The following is an 18,479-nucleotide window of genomic DNA, read 5'->3' as shown; positions in this document are numbered from 1 at the left end:
TTTATATATAAAAGCATCTAAAATAAATGAACAATGAAAATGTCGTTATCAATGTACAGATGACAGTTGCTCTTAGGATAAGCTTTGATATGATCATGGCAATGATATAATTTTTTATTTGAAGATTTAGAAAAAAGATATCCAAGGATTTGATTGTCTTGAATAAGCTCTAATCTGTATTCTATGGGTCAGTTGTGTCACAAAAGGCGTAGACAAACAAGAAGCAACAAATAAAGCTATAATTGCACACACAAAAAAAGCATGGCTGAAAAATAGTTAAATTATGTTCACTTATTTTTTGTGCAGCTCCACTGCTGTTGACCATCCATCTCAACATTTTTAGAGATAGACAATGCGTCCATCTCAATGTTGTCAGTATCGGTATCGTCCGTGAATCACAGATTCAGCTGTCTTGGCCGATACTCAAGTGAATCGTTATGTATCTGTCAGAAAATAATAAAAAATGACATGTGTTAAAACCATTAAAATAATATTAAAATAAAAAAATAGTTTTTAGTATTTTTACATTTATTAAAAATAGCCGATTCATGAGTCAAATGTATCGATTTTATGCCGATACGTTGCGTACAGGTGCCAAAATGGATGCCCACACTGCATATGATGCAAGGATGGCAGTGGACCGGGGGAAAATGGGGCCTCGCCCTGTTTGGACCAGGGACCGAGGACATGAAATGGAGATGGAGGCGGGGATTGAGGTTAAAATCAAAACCCGTGTGAGGATGACGGCGGGGATGAACTTACACTTTTCCCTGCCCCGCCCCGTCTTGATCCCCCTGACCCACCCCATTCCCAATCCTTCTTTAAGGATTACAATGGGCCAAGGGGAATCGGGGTCCCACCTTGCCTCGCCCCGTTTGGACTAGTGATGGAGGACATGAAACAAAGATGGAGGTTAAAATCCAAACCCATGTGGGGATGGAGGCAGAGATGGAGGTTCGAATTTTGAGATGGGGCGATGGTGGAGACCTTGTCCCCTGACCCGTCCCCGCCCCCGATCCCTAATATGATGTGGTCTTATTATTATTATTTTTTAGCGCATCTCTTGCTACCCAGTGATTGCTAGGATTGTCAATGGGTTGGATCTCCACCAAAATGGGTGGGTCCCGATTGATATCCTATTAGAAGGTGTTGGTACCAGATTCAGATCTGGATCTGATCAGATCTTTCCTAAGAAAAACTATACATTGATCTGATAAAGTTTACAAAAACCAGATTCGAACCATATCCCGTAAAATAATATTTTTAAAGTTTTTTACATTGAAAATTTGCCATCCTTAATCGAAACTTAAGTCAGATCTGGGTTTCCTATAAAATTTCATAAATCATACCTGACCTGTTCAATAATTGGACTTCATGTGTCCCACCCGAATAGTTAATGAGACCCCTTACTTTGTTACCAAACCCTGACCCTACCGGATCCAGTGTGGGTCGGTATCCTGTTATAGTTATACCCGACCTGTTGACACCCCTAGTTATTGCCAATCGATTGGTTGACTATTAAATTAAGTGAAGCGGAATATCAAAATGCATTTATTAGAGTGATAGGTTGACCCAAGACCTAAGCCGGAAAGTCAGCTCGGTAGGTATTTGAAGAGTTTAAAAGAATTTATTTTTTTTAATGAAAAAATTGATGCCTGGTCTTAATTACTGCGCGACAAGTCATGCTGAAATATAGGATTTTTTTTATTGTTATTGTTATCAATTTTATAGTTGGCATCCAAAGTTCAGTGAGAAATTTATTTATTTATTTGTTTTTATTAGCAAAATATCAGCCAAAAATAAATTGGAAATTGGCAAAAATGTCCAAAAGAAATAACACTAAAAGTATATAAAAATAAAATTAGACCACTTTTCCAACATATAACTGTTATAAATATACATATCATGATAAATTTGTAATATTTCTATTTAAATGATAATATGATGATATTTTCAAAATATTGTAATATTTTGTTCATTTAAAATGGCAACTAAAAAGAGAAAATATTGGCTATCGTCGAGTATACCATACCCTCTAGTAGAAACCACCCGTTCTTTTGCATTTTCATGGTTTTTTCTGTCAATCAAGCCGTATGATATGATCTATATGGTTTGCTTAGCCAAAAACATGTTTTAGATCTCCCAAATGTGTTGTATAAGCAAATCTTGTAAGTTCTTTCCAAAAAAAATAAGCAGATCTTCTAAGGGCTACAAAATGTAATGATCTACACTGCCTCAACATTTCATTATCAAGAAAATCATATTTTTACATCGAACCACATGCATTTCCTAGTAAATGGATCATTATGTTTTATAATTATTCTTGATTAAATGATCTTTCAAAAACTCATGACAGTTCTGGAGATCATTAAATTTTTGATAGACAACAATGTTTTCATCTATTGAGCTTCTTGTTAACCATTGAAAAATTTCTGAATCATTAAGTTTTTTGTTATACAACTCATCACAATTGAAATGCCTCTGCTTTAATCATTTTTAATTGTTCTTCATTGTATAAAAATTTATTAAACATGAACTTATTCAACCATTTTTCATTATTGTAAAAATATAAAACAGTTCTAATGTTCATAAAATGCTCATATAACTTATAGTTTGACATCCTGATTATATTTTGTGCATAATTTTTGTTTCTCATTACTTGTCTAAGGTCAAATGGATCAAATAAATCTTACATCTACGAGATTCAACCGGAGAGTGTCGTACTCTAACTTCAAAAAAATTTATGAAATGTTGTGGTAGAAAAATAACTTCACCTGCCCATAATTCAAATTATACAAGCCTTTATTGACATGTTTTTATTTTCAATTAACACTGGAAATAAAAACATTTTCTGTACAAGTGGCAGCAAAGAGAATAAGAGTCTTGATTCTAAGGTTTCCTTGTCTCGCTATGTATAACTAATTCCAAGAAAACTCATACGTCAATTCTCCATTGTTTTATGCTGCCACTTGTGCACATTCAAGGCTTATCTTTCAAGGTTTAGCTGGGTCAAGAAATCTTCATTCAATCTTGCATATTTGAATGCTGAAAGGCATAAACCTAGTGATAAAAAGTTAAAATGGAGATTATTTTCCGTGAAAATTTTAATCTGTTGGTCAATCTTCAAATTAAAGAATTTAGAAATCTCAATAATACAAGAAAAAAGAACTAAAAATATGTGAAAATGTCAAAAAAAATTTTTTAGAAATTGTGCTGATAAATTTTATCGAATAACTATTGGTATTTTAAACTTTTACCAGGTAAAGCACTTGGCCACTAATGGCATAATCTGTACTCATTGGCTTATCAATTTTATAACAGTTGACCCCTTAAGGCTGCAATAATGAAAAGTGATAATTAATAAGATTCCAATGGTTGCACGGGGCACTATACAAGGTTTTATTTTTATTTTTTATAGGCAAGTTGGTGGAATAAAGTGCAGTGAGAATCAACTCAACATATTAACTTATCCTAGGTAGGGGTGTCAATAGGTCAGGTTCCCCGACCCGCCCGACCCGTACCAAAGCCTATAGGGTCAAGGTTTGGTGATAAATAAAAAGGTTTGATTAGAATTCAGATTGAACTCGAAGGGTCCAACTAATAAATAGATCTGGGTACAGTTTGTGAAATTTTATATCAGACTGGGAAGGTCCACAAATTTTTAATGTAAAAAGGACAAAAAAAATATTATTTACCAGGTATGGTCTGGGTCTGGGTCTGGGTCTAGTTCATGCAATCCTTATAGAATCCGAATATGATTTTCTTATAATGAGTCTGATTGAACTTGGGTCAGAACCTGCTACCATAATCTCAAATCAGGTGTGGGTCTGGACCAAACCGATCCATCAATACCCCTAGTCCCAAGGCAAGAGCATTATGCCCTTGCTGGTGCTGAAGCAAAGTAGTTCTTTGGGGAAAGGGTGCACCATAGGTTTACACTGATAAGGAAAACGACTGTGACTACAGCAGGCAGAGACAGCGCGACTAGGTCTATAATCATGAAGTGGATTTTCCTTTTTCTGTAAAAAAAAAAACTATTAATTTGTCTAAGATGAGGATTAATCACCTTTTTTCCTTGGCAGGCAAGTTGTGGGGTAGCCTTCCCTGAAGCCAGACCCCTCTACTCCATTAAGATGAGCTTGAGTATTAGCATCCTAGCCTGCTGGGCAGCTGTGGCTATAGCCTATGCATCTCAGTCTGGCTTTACTCTTGTCCACAGCAATGTTGTCAGTGTCTGTATCAGTCCTGAATCATTTGGCCACCGATTCAGCTGTATCCGCCATACCGTTACTCAAGTGAATCGTTCTGTTTCGGGCCAAAAAAATAATAAAAAATATTATGTGTCAATCAGAACGTAACACATTATTAAAATAAGATTAAAAATTAATTTTTAGTATTTTTATATTTATTAAAAAATAACCGATTCAGGGTGAAGTATGGATTTTCTGCCGATACAATAACATTGGTCCACAGTTCAGGACTTAGAAGCTTATCATGATAAATTCATTAAATCCCCAAGAATCAGTTCCATGTCTGTAGAAAAAGAGACAATATGGGGCCATGACAAGATGCAGATAGACTGATAGAGGAGAACAAGTGAGTCCATAATGGAGAATGGTTTCATCACCAGTTGTTGATTTTTAAAAGTAAGCCTTTAACAGCTGTTTACTGCTATCATTCTGTCAGCTGTCGAATGCCCAAAAGAAAAAATCTCTTTCATGTCCCTTCTAGGCTTCTAGCTCTTTAAAGGAAGACCCTTTTTGTAGAAATGGCAGCCGAATAATGGGAGCTTGTTTTTACTGTTCTTCCTAATAATTTTTAATGTGGTGCATATTAGCTTCTGCAACCCCGCGGTGGTTGTGAGGGTGCTGAGATCAAGACACTGGATCAAAATCTACAAATCTACGGGTGTGTTCGTAGCTTTCAGTGGTGGGCCATGTAAGGCAGGGTAGTTGTGGGGCCTCACAGGGGGGTTTTCTTTCTTTGGCAAGGGTTCCTCGTCACAAAAAAAAAAATCAACCAATGTTTTTTTTTGAAAGATAAGCTCGGGTTAGGCATACTCCTATCAGTTATACAACTATACCATTGGGTTTTGAACCTGCAACATCCTAACACAAGGTGACCTGAACTAGCTGCTCCTACCACACATGCAGAGCTGGTAAGGAAAAAAAAAAGAGCCAAGCCTAGCTTGGCTAGAGTTTCACTTGAGCAGAGATTGGATAAAAGCTGTAGCAAGGAGGGCTCAGCGTGGTTGGTAGGAGCTGTCACGTCTTCTTGTAGTGGGACGTTGTAGGTTCAAAACCCAATAATAACTGATGGGTCTGACTAACTTCAGCTTGCCTTTCCAAAAAAACATTAAGAAAAAACAAAATGAAAAAGAGTATTGATATGTTGACCTGATACAACCCAAAAGTCAAATCGAAGGGGTAACACAAGTCCGTTATTTTCTGAAAATCTCTCTATTTTATCATCAGCTTTTCAAAAACCAATATAATCCTGAGAAAATAAGAAACTTTCAAAATATTACTTATTTTGAAAATGTCATGTTTTCTATCATGATATTATCATGTCAATGAATGCGCTATTTATATTTTTACATAATGTTTATATTTTTGAGTTTTCTATTTTTATAATTTTTATAATTCAGATATATTGGGATGTTTGTGAATAAAACAAGTTTTTTTAATAATTTATTGTGAGATTTTCCTTTGCCGAGAAAATCTTGATAACCAGATTTCTGACTATGGGTTGGATTTGGTAAAAAGTTACACTTATTTTGCAGATCCAACGTTTGGTAAAGGTAAGACAAGAAACTCTCTCAAGTGACTTGAATATAATATAGCCGTTTAATTCAAAAGTCTAGGGGAGCAGATTCAGCTCTATAATTTTGTTGGTTTCCTTTGAATTGCAGACAAAGCGTCCTCCACTACGATACAAAGAAAGTATATACTAAGGGAAACGCCCACCGACAGACTGGAGTGCTCTCTACTGTTTATAAGGAGGAAAAGAAGGAAAAAACTGCAATGAGAAAACTGGTTCCCCTATTGTGGTAAAAATAAGAGAGAGAGAGAGAGGAAATAATGGTGGGTATTTTCTCAAGGATTTCAGGACATCGGACGAGTGCCCAACAGCGAACCCACTCATCTCTGGTACTTCTTTTCATGGCCAACTTCCCCACTTTTCCCCCTTTATTCACTTTGTCACTTTCTCTTTTTCTATGCCTTCTGCATTACTTGAGTCTTAGAGTGCACCACCCACTTTCTGGTTTTTTCTTTACATGAAGCTTGGTATTTGAATTCATGTTTGGTATGACAATTTTTCTGATGGGTGTTCAATTTGGGGATGAATTAGTAAGGTTTTCCTGTTCTTTTTTGTGTTTATGATGAATGGTGTGATGAATTATGGTTTTTTTGTCCTCTGTTTGGATTGGAAAATGTGGTTGTTTATGGGTGGTGGGTGTGGAGTTGTGCAGGATGACAAAGAGACTGCTGCTCCTGATGGGGGGATGGTGGTTTTGGTCCCTTCTCTCAGTGGTGCCCATGCAATGCAATTGGGAGTGGAGTTTAAGCCGATTGATCACCCGATCGAGCCCCGCGACAACGACCAACCTGTAAAATGCCCGATGCCGGAGCCTTCCATACGAAATGTGAGCCTATTTTCCCTCTGTTTATCCTGTGAAAGGGCTCTTTGTACTTTCTCTGAGCTATCTTTGTCATCCTTTGCGGGCCTGTGTGTTGTTTCTGTTATGTCTGTCTTCTTTGTGCTTTTGTTTCTCTGTCTGTGGTGTGTGGTGATTTTCTGCAATTTTTGTTGTATGCATTTTATTCGTTTCATTTAGCTACAGGTTCTTAGAACTGGTTGATGAAAAAATAATTGGATTAACTCGGTGGAGAATTAGGAAGCTTGATATTTTTCTTAATTTCTTAAGTATGATATCTTTGAGATGTTCTATGACTTTTATTTTAGAAATAGACTCTTGGATCATGTTTTTTTGACGAAAAGAACATGTTTTTATGAACCGAGAAAAACTGGTACCTTCATATCCGTTCTTTTGGATCACCTATATATATATATATATATATATGAAAACTGAACATATTAAGAACCATTTCTCGTTCTGCTCCATAGTTTTGAAGTGTTTTATGATAGATCTGAACCGTTAGATGTGTTTAGCATGCTCAATTTAGTGGGAATAGACTCTTGGATCATGTTTTTTTCGACGAAAAAACATGTTTTTATGAGCCGAGAAAACTGGTACCTTCATAACCATTGATTTTGGATCACCAAAAAAAAAACTTTATACAGGTCAGATTCCAGTGATCCAAAAGCTGGTTCCCACTAAACATAACCTATAGATCACATCTATGGTGCTAGATGTGAGAAAAAATGCCAAAAATATATAAGGTGGTAGCTGCCTACCACCTTTTGGGTGAGACCTGAACAGACACGTCATATATATATATATATATATATATATATATATATTTTGTGCCCCACCCTAACTTAGATGCCCCCTCAGAAATCCATGTGAATGTAATTTATGGAGGCATCATCAGAATTAATTGGCTCAATATTTGGAAGGTTGACCTTGTTTTCTTGGTTTCTTGGTAGAAGCAGCTGGAGCTTAGTGTCTAAGACCAATGTTGTCAGTATCGGTGCATATCGGCCTGTTATCGTATCGGCAGAAAATCGATACGCTTCACCCCTGAATCGGCTATTTTTTAATAAATGTAAAAATACTTAAAATTATTTTTAATATTATTTTAAGGACTGTAACATGTGTCACGTTCTGATTGGCGCATAATATTTTTTTATTATTTTTGGCTGATTCAGAATGATTCAGTTGGATATCGGTATCAGCCGATTCACCTGAATCATTGGCCAAACGATACAGGGCCGATACCTACTGACAACATTGTCTAAGGCTATACTTGCATCTATATGACACAAGATTATGCATAAACCTGTACTTTTGTGTCTTGAAGCATGCATATCTTCAACTGCTGCATGGACTAATGTTTGTTCAACAGTGGAATACCAACCAAAGGTTCTTGGTTTCAAATATGCACTTACCCAGACAAAAGAATTAAATAAAATAACTCAAAGGCATATAACCTAAAGGCATACTGGTAGTTTTACATTTTATGCTATTTGTAATGGGTTCTCTCTGACATCTTGAGGCCTTGGCCTTCATATTTTCTTTATATGCATACAATCAGGATGTTTCCTATCATGCTTATAGTTCATGGTGAAGTTTTGATGAACTCCAACTGCTTGTCTATGTTATATTCTTACAAGGATCATGGCTTTTTCCTGTGCATACTTCCACACAAACTTCAACTGAGAGAGGAAAAACATATATGAATACACCTTGAATTAGATTCTCCTGTATTCATGCCACAGAGAGATAGAATGACATTCTTGGTTAGCAGGGTGAGTAATTTATGTGTAGATTTCTAATTTGTCTAGGATGAGCACTAGGTGTTAATGGTATCATAATGTGCTAAGACTTCTGTTGCATATGTTAGCATAATAGAAAATCATTCCAGGTCTATGAGTCATCCTGGACAGCAGAAGTGGTAACCTCAGAATATTGCTCATGGAAAGGGTTTCGTGCAAGGCCATAACTTGGGACTTGAGTGACATAACCATAGTACTCTTTTAATCATGTAATTGAAATTTTCGCTGTCTTGTTTCTGGTTTGTACAAAAGTGCTGTTCAAGCATGTTTAGCCTGTATCAATTGATTCAGAAGTACACGGATCAGTTTACTTGGTTGAGTAGAAGATTTCCTAGAAATCTTAGAATCTGTGATGCAAGCAAATATGACAATAAGCTGTTCAAGATCCATCTTCAAATGCTGCCATAGAAGATGAGGAGGGAGATGGCTTGTCATGGTTCATACTGCAGTCTTTCCCATTTCAGGATATTTATTTCCAAGGGAGACAGTGATTACATGGTTAAAGATCTCCACTGTGAGCTAACATGCAACCCTGTCTTGTGTAGGATGTCTCTGCACAGTATTTCTTTGTTCTCTTTTCCCTTTTCGGTTATCATGCGTCATTGCTTGAGTTGTTTAACACTTTATGAGCATGTCCTTGAAAAATAAATTCAGCCATTTCTACAGTTTTTAGGAATTTGCTATGCAGCTGAATTGATGATATATTTTTCTCTTGCAAAAAAGAGGGTTGGACGCCCTATTCCTCTTATCTCTATGGTGATACATTCTTGGATAATGGGTGATAGTAACTGCAATATGTAATTTGAGTAAAGCTCCAATCTCTTTTTATTGGATTGCTACAACTTTGACTATTAATGTCCTCTGATTATTTATAACCAGAAAGTATGGGGTCCACAGAGAATCATTTTCTCATTATTTGGATATGTTCAGCTAGAAGCCAATGAAGCAGAGAAGGTACTGCAACACAATTAGTTTTCTTATCGCTGGGATGATGATTCTGTTATCATGACCTTTCAAGAGCTTCTTCTTCTTCGACTCTCTTTTCATTTGAAGGGTGAAGGTGATCCTAGCAACGTTTGTGCACGATTAGGGTAGGCATAGGAACTCAGGTGGTGGGGGGTTTGAGGTGTTGTGGAAGCGCAGGGGTTGCATTCTTTAGCCATAAACTTGTGTCATTTGATGGTTCACTTTTTTTTTTTCTTTTTTGTCACTGACTCACTATTTACAGATGGCTTGTGGTTTTAACTTTTAAGCTCTCTCTGATTTCGTGAATTTTCTATTCTGCTTCTTGGTTGTGTGTGTCCGTGTAACATATGGGGCTCCAAAGAACTCCACAGGATGTCATTTACTGCACTCTAGACATGCTAACTTTGGAATCCTCTCAAGATCTGATATGAGCCCTGTTGACTTGTTGGTGCATGGCATAATATTCACAAAGAGCAAGAAGTTTCATCCAACAGCTTTGGTAACAAATACATTGCAAGTTGAATGGTTCCTGTGCTGAGAGAGAGAGAGAGAGAGAGAGAGAGAGATTGGTGTCCTTGACATTTCTATTGTCGTATCTACAGGATGGAAAAATATGGAAGGAGCGGTTTGCAGAGAGTATGCGCAGGAAGGCGGACATACCAGTGATGAAGGAAGATGCAACAACAGCACCACTTCCTATGCAGATGGTGCGCAAAAGGCATCAGTTTGTCCCTCGTGATCATGTTATCCTCCCATCTTTTAGCGCTCCAGAGCAGAACATCATCAAAATGCTCCAAGAATGCAACGACTTAGAGTCATGATGTTCACCATACAAATCAACTGTTATCAATGTATAACTTCATGAGAATGTCTCCACCAACATCCAAAAAGTACTCTGAACTAACATTTTCTTTTTTAGTTTCCACTCCTGTTCGTTGTTCATATGCCCCAGCAGCCTGTTTTTATTTTCCTTTTTTCTTTTTCTTTGGCATGGAACACATAAAAATGAGATGCAAGGACAAGAATGTATTTTCTAGAGAGAAAATACACCAAAGTTTATTAATGACATGATCAAAATGAGTACAAAACCAATGTGTGAATTTCACTCAGGGCAACTGACATGCCCAAGATCAACTGTTATCAATGTATAACTTCATGAGAATGTTTCCACCACCATCCAAAAAGTACACCAATGGTATGATTGTATAACTGGTAGGGGTCTGCCTAACCCCAGCTTGCCTATCCAAAAAGTACTCTGAACCAACATTTTCTTTTTTAGTTTCCATTCCTGTTCATTGTTCATATGCACCAGCAGCCTGTTCTTTTTTCTTTTCTTTTCTTTTTTTCTTTGGTGTGGAAGACATAAAAATGAGATGCAAGGACAAAAATGTTATCCCATACAGCTATACAGCTCAAGGTTTTCAAGAGAGAATACACCAAAGTTTAATAATGACATGATCAAAATGAGGACAAAATCAATGTGTGAATTTCACTCATACAGAGATATACAGAGGGCAACTAACATGCCCAAGATCAAGGAGAGTATATGGACTGCTGTACTTTTAAAACTTGAATCTCCACTATTCATTTCTGGAAGCACTCTGGCTACGGCAATATAGATGAACCCACCTGCTGTGAATCCCTGCATAATTTTTTGTGTGTTAGAGCCAATGCACAGTTCCAAGGCATTTTTCTTTGAAATGATCTGCTAAGTAACAAGCTGGGAATGTGCACAGGTGCCAAGAATGATAATTCCCTTATTAATCCACCTAAATACAGGATAGTTATGGGCCAAGCACTGCCAAACTGCCTTCAGTATTGAGTACTGTGCTTCAGATGGACAAGAAGTGGTATGCTTGTTTAGCTAATATCATGGGCTCATGGCTACCCCTAATTCGGGTCAAGACATCATTTTACCACTACCAGAGAAGAGTGACCAGGGTCGTGTCCTAATAAGGCTAATATCAGAGCCTGTAGGAAACAATTTCAAGTAGGAGATCTTCCCTTCTCTGGATAATTTAACCCGCAATAGAAAAAGTGTCCCATCTGCTCACCAGTGCAGTTCCTGCCAGTGCTACCTGTGCTGACAAAAAATTGAAAAAGGAGCTTGGAAGACACTGAAACCTGACCTGACCAAGATTCCAAAATCACCCACCTGCATAGAAAAGAGGAGCGAAAATAAACTACCAAGACTTACTGAGCGTTGCAAGTATCCCAGCCACCATGCTCAAATTTTAGTTACACTTCATGTAATTTTCCAAGGATTGCTACCAAAAATTGTTCCATGGTATGGGCATTGAACTTCAAGGCACCAGCAAGCCACATGAGCCAAATCAAGGTCTCAGCTCAAGAGACCCTCTATTGAAGTAGTATGTGTGAAGAGGGAGGTGTTCTATGCACACATGCACGTATTCATACATGCGTGCACACACATTTCCAAGGTCAAATGAAATTGTAAGAGCAATGGTTATTTTCATAACTAGATGAACAGAACTCTTCAGCTGCTCCTAACAAAATCAAAATGCAGTGAACGGTGGCAAAGCCAAGGAAAGAACCTCTTGAGGCAGCTCATGTGCGAGCAGAAACAATGTCTGGGACCAGCCACCAACCGAACCATGAAGTAGAAAAGCACTTCGTAAAAACATTCCATCTGTAAAATTGTGCTGCAATATTCACAAAAATTCTCTCTGATAAAATGCATATCAATTCAATCAACCATATATTGAAAGGAAATCAGAAATAGGACACAACGATGAGCAGACTTACTACACCATCAGAAAAGAGATTAAGATAACCAAGTACAAAGTTCGACGACTGTTTGGACAGATCTTGACCAGTCAAAGCAGGCATTTCGGTGACATCACTTTTGAGAGAATTTGGTGTGTTCCTCTTATCTTCATCGAGTTCAACACGAGCTCTTCTCTGCACAGAAGAATATGCAATATTTTTACAATAGAATGAACACCGTAAACAAAAGAAAGTTGCATATAAACTTTTTTAGAGGTGAGGCAAACATCTTAAAAAAGTTAGTATCAACTTCTTTAGAGGTGAGGCAAAATTTTTTAAGTATCTTTCGGAGTTACTTCAAATAAGTAGCATTCCGAGCTAACCATCTAACATGAATACAAGTTACAATTCAACAAAAAAATCTCTTGAATTTCAATTCACTTCAAAGCTAACTAATTGACACAAATTATCTGATAACACAGTCAAAATACAAATAATCTCTGCAATATAACCCCAAAAGTTATGTAAAAGTTCTGCCACATATAGACTATACAGAAAGTGGAATAGAATTCAATAAATTGGGATTCTAGTGATTGACAAAAGTACTCCGGCATCTTTCTTTAGGGTGCTTGGTAATATTAACCTCCGCAACATGCGTCATAAACCTGAGAGTTAAGATGCAGAAAAACTTAAATATGCCCATGGAAACGTGTCAAGTTTTCTTTTGATTTGAGACAAACAAAAGAAACCTTTATTAAAAAGAGCATAAAAATGCAGGTGCAAGGGCAGCAAGAAGTGAACAACGGACAACAGAACATCCACGAATGCAAACTACAGGGACAAAAAGCAGAATAACGAAGTACTCTAAGGTTAAAATCAGTGTCATCAGGGTTGGTAGCAAGTCCGAGATTGCCAAGCGCCCAAAGACCTGGTAAACTGGGGAGGGTTATTTGAAATAAAAATCATGGGTTGGCCCAAAGTAGAGGATCCAGCAACTAGGGTTAGGTAAGTGATCCAGCAACTATGTGAAAAAAAAAAACAAGATATCATCCCCTGCAAACAGGCTAAGCACTACAAAAACCACACAGTACAGTTTAAGTCTTCATGAAGGAACAAAAAATGTAAAATAATATCTGATATTTTTCATGCATCAAAAAGGCCAAACAACCATATGAAGAAGCATAAAGTGACAACAGAACAAAGTGACACACATACCATCAAACACAAAAATTATGCATGAAAAATGGTCTTGGCTATGAATGAAGAAAATCACGATATCAAAGGTAAATATTACATGAAAAGAAAAATAGACAGGATCGCACTAGATAAGGAAAGGCCATGGTTCTGGTGATCATTGGTCTCCTCATGTTTCTTTGTATTTTTGCCTCCCAATTGATGGTGATGACCATGATACAAAATATTCCATTCTTTTCCGGAGACATCTTCGACATACCTTACAATCTTTTCAACAAGTAAAAAACGCACTATTCCTGCTGCATCCATGACAGAGGAAAAATTAGAACCCAAATGCTGGAGGAAAATAACGGTAATAAGAAAAGCCTAAGCCTTGAAATATTGCAAGGTGTTGATTTGCTGATTGATGTAAAGAAACAAAACAAGATGGTAAATTGTAAACTACTCTACTATGTCCAAGCTCACATGCAATGACTCCATTTCATGAAAAACTATGGTAACTGGACACTCCATTTTGCCCCCCTTACCCGTGTCGACACGCGTAGACACCTGGACACGCCATTTTACCCTCGGTACATACAAGTTTGTATTCAATTTATAATTTATAATTATATTTTCAGTATATAATATATATTTAGATTATATTCAGTTTATTTTGTATTTATATATATATATATATATATATATATATATATATATATATATATATATAGTCGTGTCCCTGTACCCACATTTTTTGGAATTGCCATATCGTACCCTCCGTACCCGTACCCGCACCCACACCCATACCCAATTGACATAGATGAAAAATCAAAATTTAACATTGTATGCCGTTTTCTTGTGAAAAGGTACTTTGTCAAGGCAAATAATTGCTTCCAGTGTAAGAGCCTATTACAATACTGTAGTTAAAAAATGATACAATGGACATTGAAAAACTCTCAAGGCTCATATATGGCTACCATGTCATGTTGTGAATGCACCAGAAGTCATAATCTTTCTTCAACCCATTGTATCTATTAGTTACATCCACCTAGTGAGATTCCACTAATGCATGGAAATTTAACTGACTAATAAAAAAACCACCATGACTGAAACAGTAAGAAATCAATGACAAGTATAAATACAAGTTTCAATCATGGGTACTTCAGTAATATTATGAAAAAATATAAAGCGGTATAGTCCACCTTGTATTGCATTATTTTAATCCAATAAACCTTTTCAAAAAGGTAAAGGATGCCTTTTGCAAATAAACTAAAATCCTTCTGATGTTAGTATGTTACCATTACATGAAACATGCAACCCAAATTTAAAATAATACCACCTTAAAAAGACTGGAAGTAAATTATTCAATAATAAGCTTACAACATGAAAAGCAAGTGTGATTTGCATCAGTTAGTCATCCTCTTTTATTTTGCACAAAGTATTCACTCCTATGTATAAAGGCATCATATCCACCACCAATTGATTAACACTAAGAAAGGATGTACATATTGCCTTTTGCAACAAATACAGAGATAACAACAAAAAACTAGGAGAAATTCAAGGAAATAATGTTCTTTCAACTCACATAGGACTAACAGTCCAAACAAAAGATCACTCAGAGAATGGGAGTGTAGTTCCACATGTCCATGGTTGCGAAGATGATTATGGGCATGTTCCAAATTATGAGTGTGTGAATGAGAGCAGCGACCACCACCTGGAAATGATAACATTTTAACAACAACCTTTAAATATACGGAAATGAAAACTTAGACGAACATATAGGAAAACCAGTTTTTTTTGGGTCAAGTGGTCACTGGTCAGCCTTCAGACGTAAAGACGAGAGCTTCAAACAAAAACATCTAAAAACTTCAAGGCTTTTGAGATAAATTGGAAATGAAAATAAGATTCCCGAAAAGGAATATTACTCTCACAATATTAGTTTTCAAAGATGAAAATAAATCATAAATTGCTAAAGAAACCAAAAGAAGCAAAAGAAAAGAAAATGAAGAGATGATTCTATTAAGGAACAGTATCAATACAGCCAAAACAGTTGCTAGTTATTCCTTTTCTCTTGACATGTGATTGGATATGCAGTTGAACAGAAGTGAAAGAGATTCTTCTCATTGAGTATTGAATTTGTGTGTAGCCCAATGCAATGCTCCAAATTGCTCAAGACGTAGTACATAATTGTAGAAAACCTTTTTAGTGACAACCAAAAACTATGGATAGCTGTTCTACAACTTAAAGACAATAAACCTTGCAAAAAATTCACAGTTTAGGCACTTGAAATGATGGACCCGTAATACTTGGGATTCAGAAAAACTCCTAAAACAAAACAGAAAATACAAAATACAAATTTTTATTATAAAAATCCAGCTAAATTTACGCTGAAATGTAAAACATCTATTCAATAGAAAAAGGGGAAGATAAATCTAATAAAAATCAGATTAGATTTATCATACTCAGAGCATGTGGTAGCTGGTGCAAGAAAGCATCTTCCAACATCGCTCCAGCCTGCAAATGTAAAGTTCTTTTTAGATCCAGTTCCTAAACTCAAAGACAATTTTCATGACATAGAATTTTATGTCATGTGAAATCAGGACTCAAGGATCCTTAAATTGGACAATCCGGCTAATTTCCTTTTTTCTCTTTTTTGGATGATCATTTCTTATGACACTAGGATCCTTAAATTGGGCAATCTCGCTAATTTCTTCTTTTTCTCTCTTTTTTGGATGATCAAGCTGGAAGATAGCCTATTATAGGATTCAATCCTGAGACTCCTAGATTAAGATGTCGCTCTCCTTTTTGCCTCTTTCCACTTTCCTTGTTAAGAGTGTAGCTGAAGCTCCTAGGGGGATTTGTAGATGAGTAGGATGGGGTAAGATGATGCAACACCAACAATCACCCATCACCACAATACCAATCTACACTATGACAAACGAATTTTTCTGATTGTCAAAATGGGAGATAGAATCTAGTGGGATTCAAGGCAGTGCAAGCTTTAAAATCCAGCAATCAAATTCGACCCAATCTACATTACAACTAACAACACTCAAAAAACACTCAAAATCGCACATATAATCATTCAGAAATGCACATGGATAACAAACAACAATGAAGACAATGATGGCAAGTAAATTGGAAACGCAACCATAACCCAATGAGCCAAACAGGTAGAGATCAAAGAACCTAACCCCAAATACAGCCAAAGAATCAACCACAATCTTCAATGGTTTTCCTTTCACTGCAACAATTCGTGAAGCAAGTCGAAATCACACTCAGCAACCATATCAATTTTGTCAATAAAGAAACGTCAAGAACAACAAATCAGAAAAACAAAACCCCAACCTCAATTAACCACAGAAAATGCATAAACGATGAAAATACTCAAAGAAGAACACCGGCAAAAGAACGAGACAAATCAAAGAAGCCATGCTCACCATCAACAAGCATCCCATCGCGCGAACCCACAGACCTTCAAAACCCCCAAAAAACGTCAAACATCAAAACCACCATTTCTTCAAAACGAAGCCCAATCACTAAAACGAAAATCGCTATCCTAATCCCAACCAAGGGAATCCCAAAACGACATACCCAATTTCGAAAGTCCACCTCCTCCACCGCAGCCGCTGCGGAACGCGAAATCGCTGTCGTCCTCTTCCGCGAGCTCCTCAGGAAGCTTAATTACTCTCCTCTGCTCCTCCTCGTGATGATGGTCATGGCCGAAGGGATGGTGGTCGATATGGCGACGATGGTCGGAGCTCCCATCGCTGCCGAAACCGCAGGAGCAATGGGTTTGGTGCGCTAGCGTCGCTTTCAGAGACGAGATCGCGACGAGATGGAGGACCAGGATCGTCCGCACCGCCACGGGAGCCATTACTTCGTGGTGGAGAGAGGAAGAAGGGTTCTTGGGGAAGGCCAAAACCCTAACCCTAAACCCTGAGGCATCTAAAATTATTCGTCTTGGCTGGTTTCTGGTCGCCTGGTTAGCTCCTGCGCCTGCAAGTGCCCTCCATGGTTATGAAGAAGACGGCGACGAAGAACACCACGATGATGCCCACTATGATGCCGAACGTGAGGGGGTCCATTCTTATCCGGAGAAGCGTGAGCGCGCGCTCACCGTAGCAGCCCCGATCCCGAGGGATCTTGCAGAGCCTCTCTCTCTTTCTCTTTCTTGGACTGCTTCTGCTTTATGAGGTGCTTTCGCCTCTGTCACCAGTATATTCTGCAGCGGTGCAGAACTTGGAAGCTTTTTTCTTCTAGATTGGTAGCTTCGGGTCCATAATCTTTGTGTGGTTTTGGTCATTCTCTACAGTCTAAAACCTTTGTTTGGGTAGTAACGCTGAATCGATCAGTTTCGAAAGCCACACTTAAAATTGAGATTTTGCTCATGTATAAGAGACGGTTTATCATATGTTTTGGGTCTGTGTTCACTTTCAACAATTATTGTCCTCTTACTGCCCTGCCAGGAAATTAATAACATGAATTCAGTAGCCCAAACAATATGACCAAGTGTATTTGTAGCCCGGACGGCTAAATTATTCATACCAAACGAATTCATCAATTCACATGTGATATGTGAACAATGAAAATTGTGTACCATAATCAATAGCTAGGTATTAATCAAAATCTAGTAAGTGGCACGAATCTAGGACCTATTCTTGTATTTGTAGAAAAAACAGTTCTATCTATCTAACTGATCCGATGAATGAATCCTGATCGATGATTTACATCATGATAGTATTAGAGCTCCTACTCCACCCAATACAGATACACCCCAAGGAGCTTTGGCAATGCTAACTTTGCTTGGGGTTGTTGGCTTAGAAACACTTAGAAAGAGAAAAAAATGATGACACTACTCTTAATTTTCAAGTGTACCCTCTTAGTAGGCATCTTCTACCAGGTTAGGATCCGATGGAAATTGAGGACTAAGAATTGGTTACAACTTTTGTTCGGAGCTCTCTTCTACTTTTCAAGCATTATTGGTTGAGTCCTTCTCAACAGACTGATAATTAAATTTTTTTTTCTCAAAAAAAAATAAAAATTTATACATTTTTAAATTGAGTCAACTAGAATATAAGAACTAGAAATATGACAACTACTCATAGTAAATGTGATCAGCGATGAATAGTAAATCCTCTCACTGATGC

General features: G+C 37.2%; 1 protein-coding gene across 4 annotated transcripts; it reads right to left on the bottom strand.

Moving 5' to 3' along the window:
* Positions 1 to 10,844: 10,844 nt before the first annotated feature.
* LOC149841358 (IAA-alanine resistance protein 1-like) lies at positions 10,845 to 17,560 on the bottom strand. Of its 4 annotated transcripts, XM_090004774.1 has the most exons (9): positions 16,924 to 17,560; positions 16,770 to 16,804; positions 15,792 to 15,843; positions 14,915 to 15,043; positions 13,476 to 13,646; positions 12,193 to 12,348; positions 11,982 to 12,089; positions 11,556 to 11,581; positions 10,845 to 11,068 (listed from the first exon to the last, which is right to left on the bottom strand). In XM_090004774.1, the coding sequence occupies exons 1-6, from the start codon at positions 17,204 to 17,206 to the stop codon at positions 12,332 to 12,334; spliced, it is 687 nt and encodes a 228-aa protein (XP_089860900.1). In that variant the 5' UTR covers positions 17,207 to 17,560; the 3' UTR covers positions 10,845 to 11,068; positions 11,556 to 11,581; positions 11,982 to 12,089; positions 12,193 to 12,331. The 4 variants fall into 4 exon arrangements, with proteins under 4 accessions (XP_089860900.1, XP_089860898.1, XP_089860899.1 ...); XM_090004772.1 differs by lacking the exon at positions 11,556 to 11,581; XM_090004773.1 differs by lacking the exon at positions 11,556 to 11,581 and having other exon boundaries at positions 11,982 to 12,076.
* Between the last annotated feature and the right edge of the window lie 919 nt (positions 17,561 to 18,479).

The sequence above is a fragment of the Nuphar pumila genome, chromosome 4 (genome assembly GCF_984573655.1).
Source record: "Nuphar pumila chromosome 4, dmNupPumi1.hap1.1, whole genome shotgun sequence".
NCBI lineage: Eukaryota > Viridiplantae > Streptophyta > Magnoliopsida > Nymphaeales > Nymphaeaceae > Nuphar > Nuphar pumila.
This window is presented reverse-complemented; position numbering and strand designations above follow the sequence as displayed.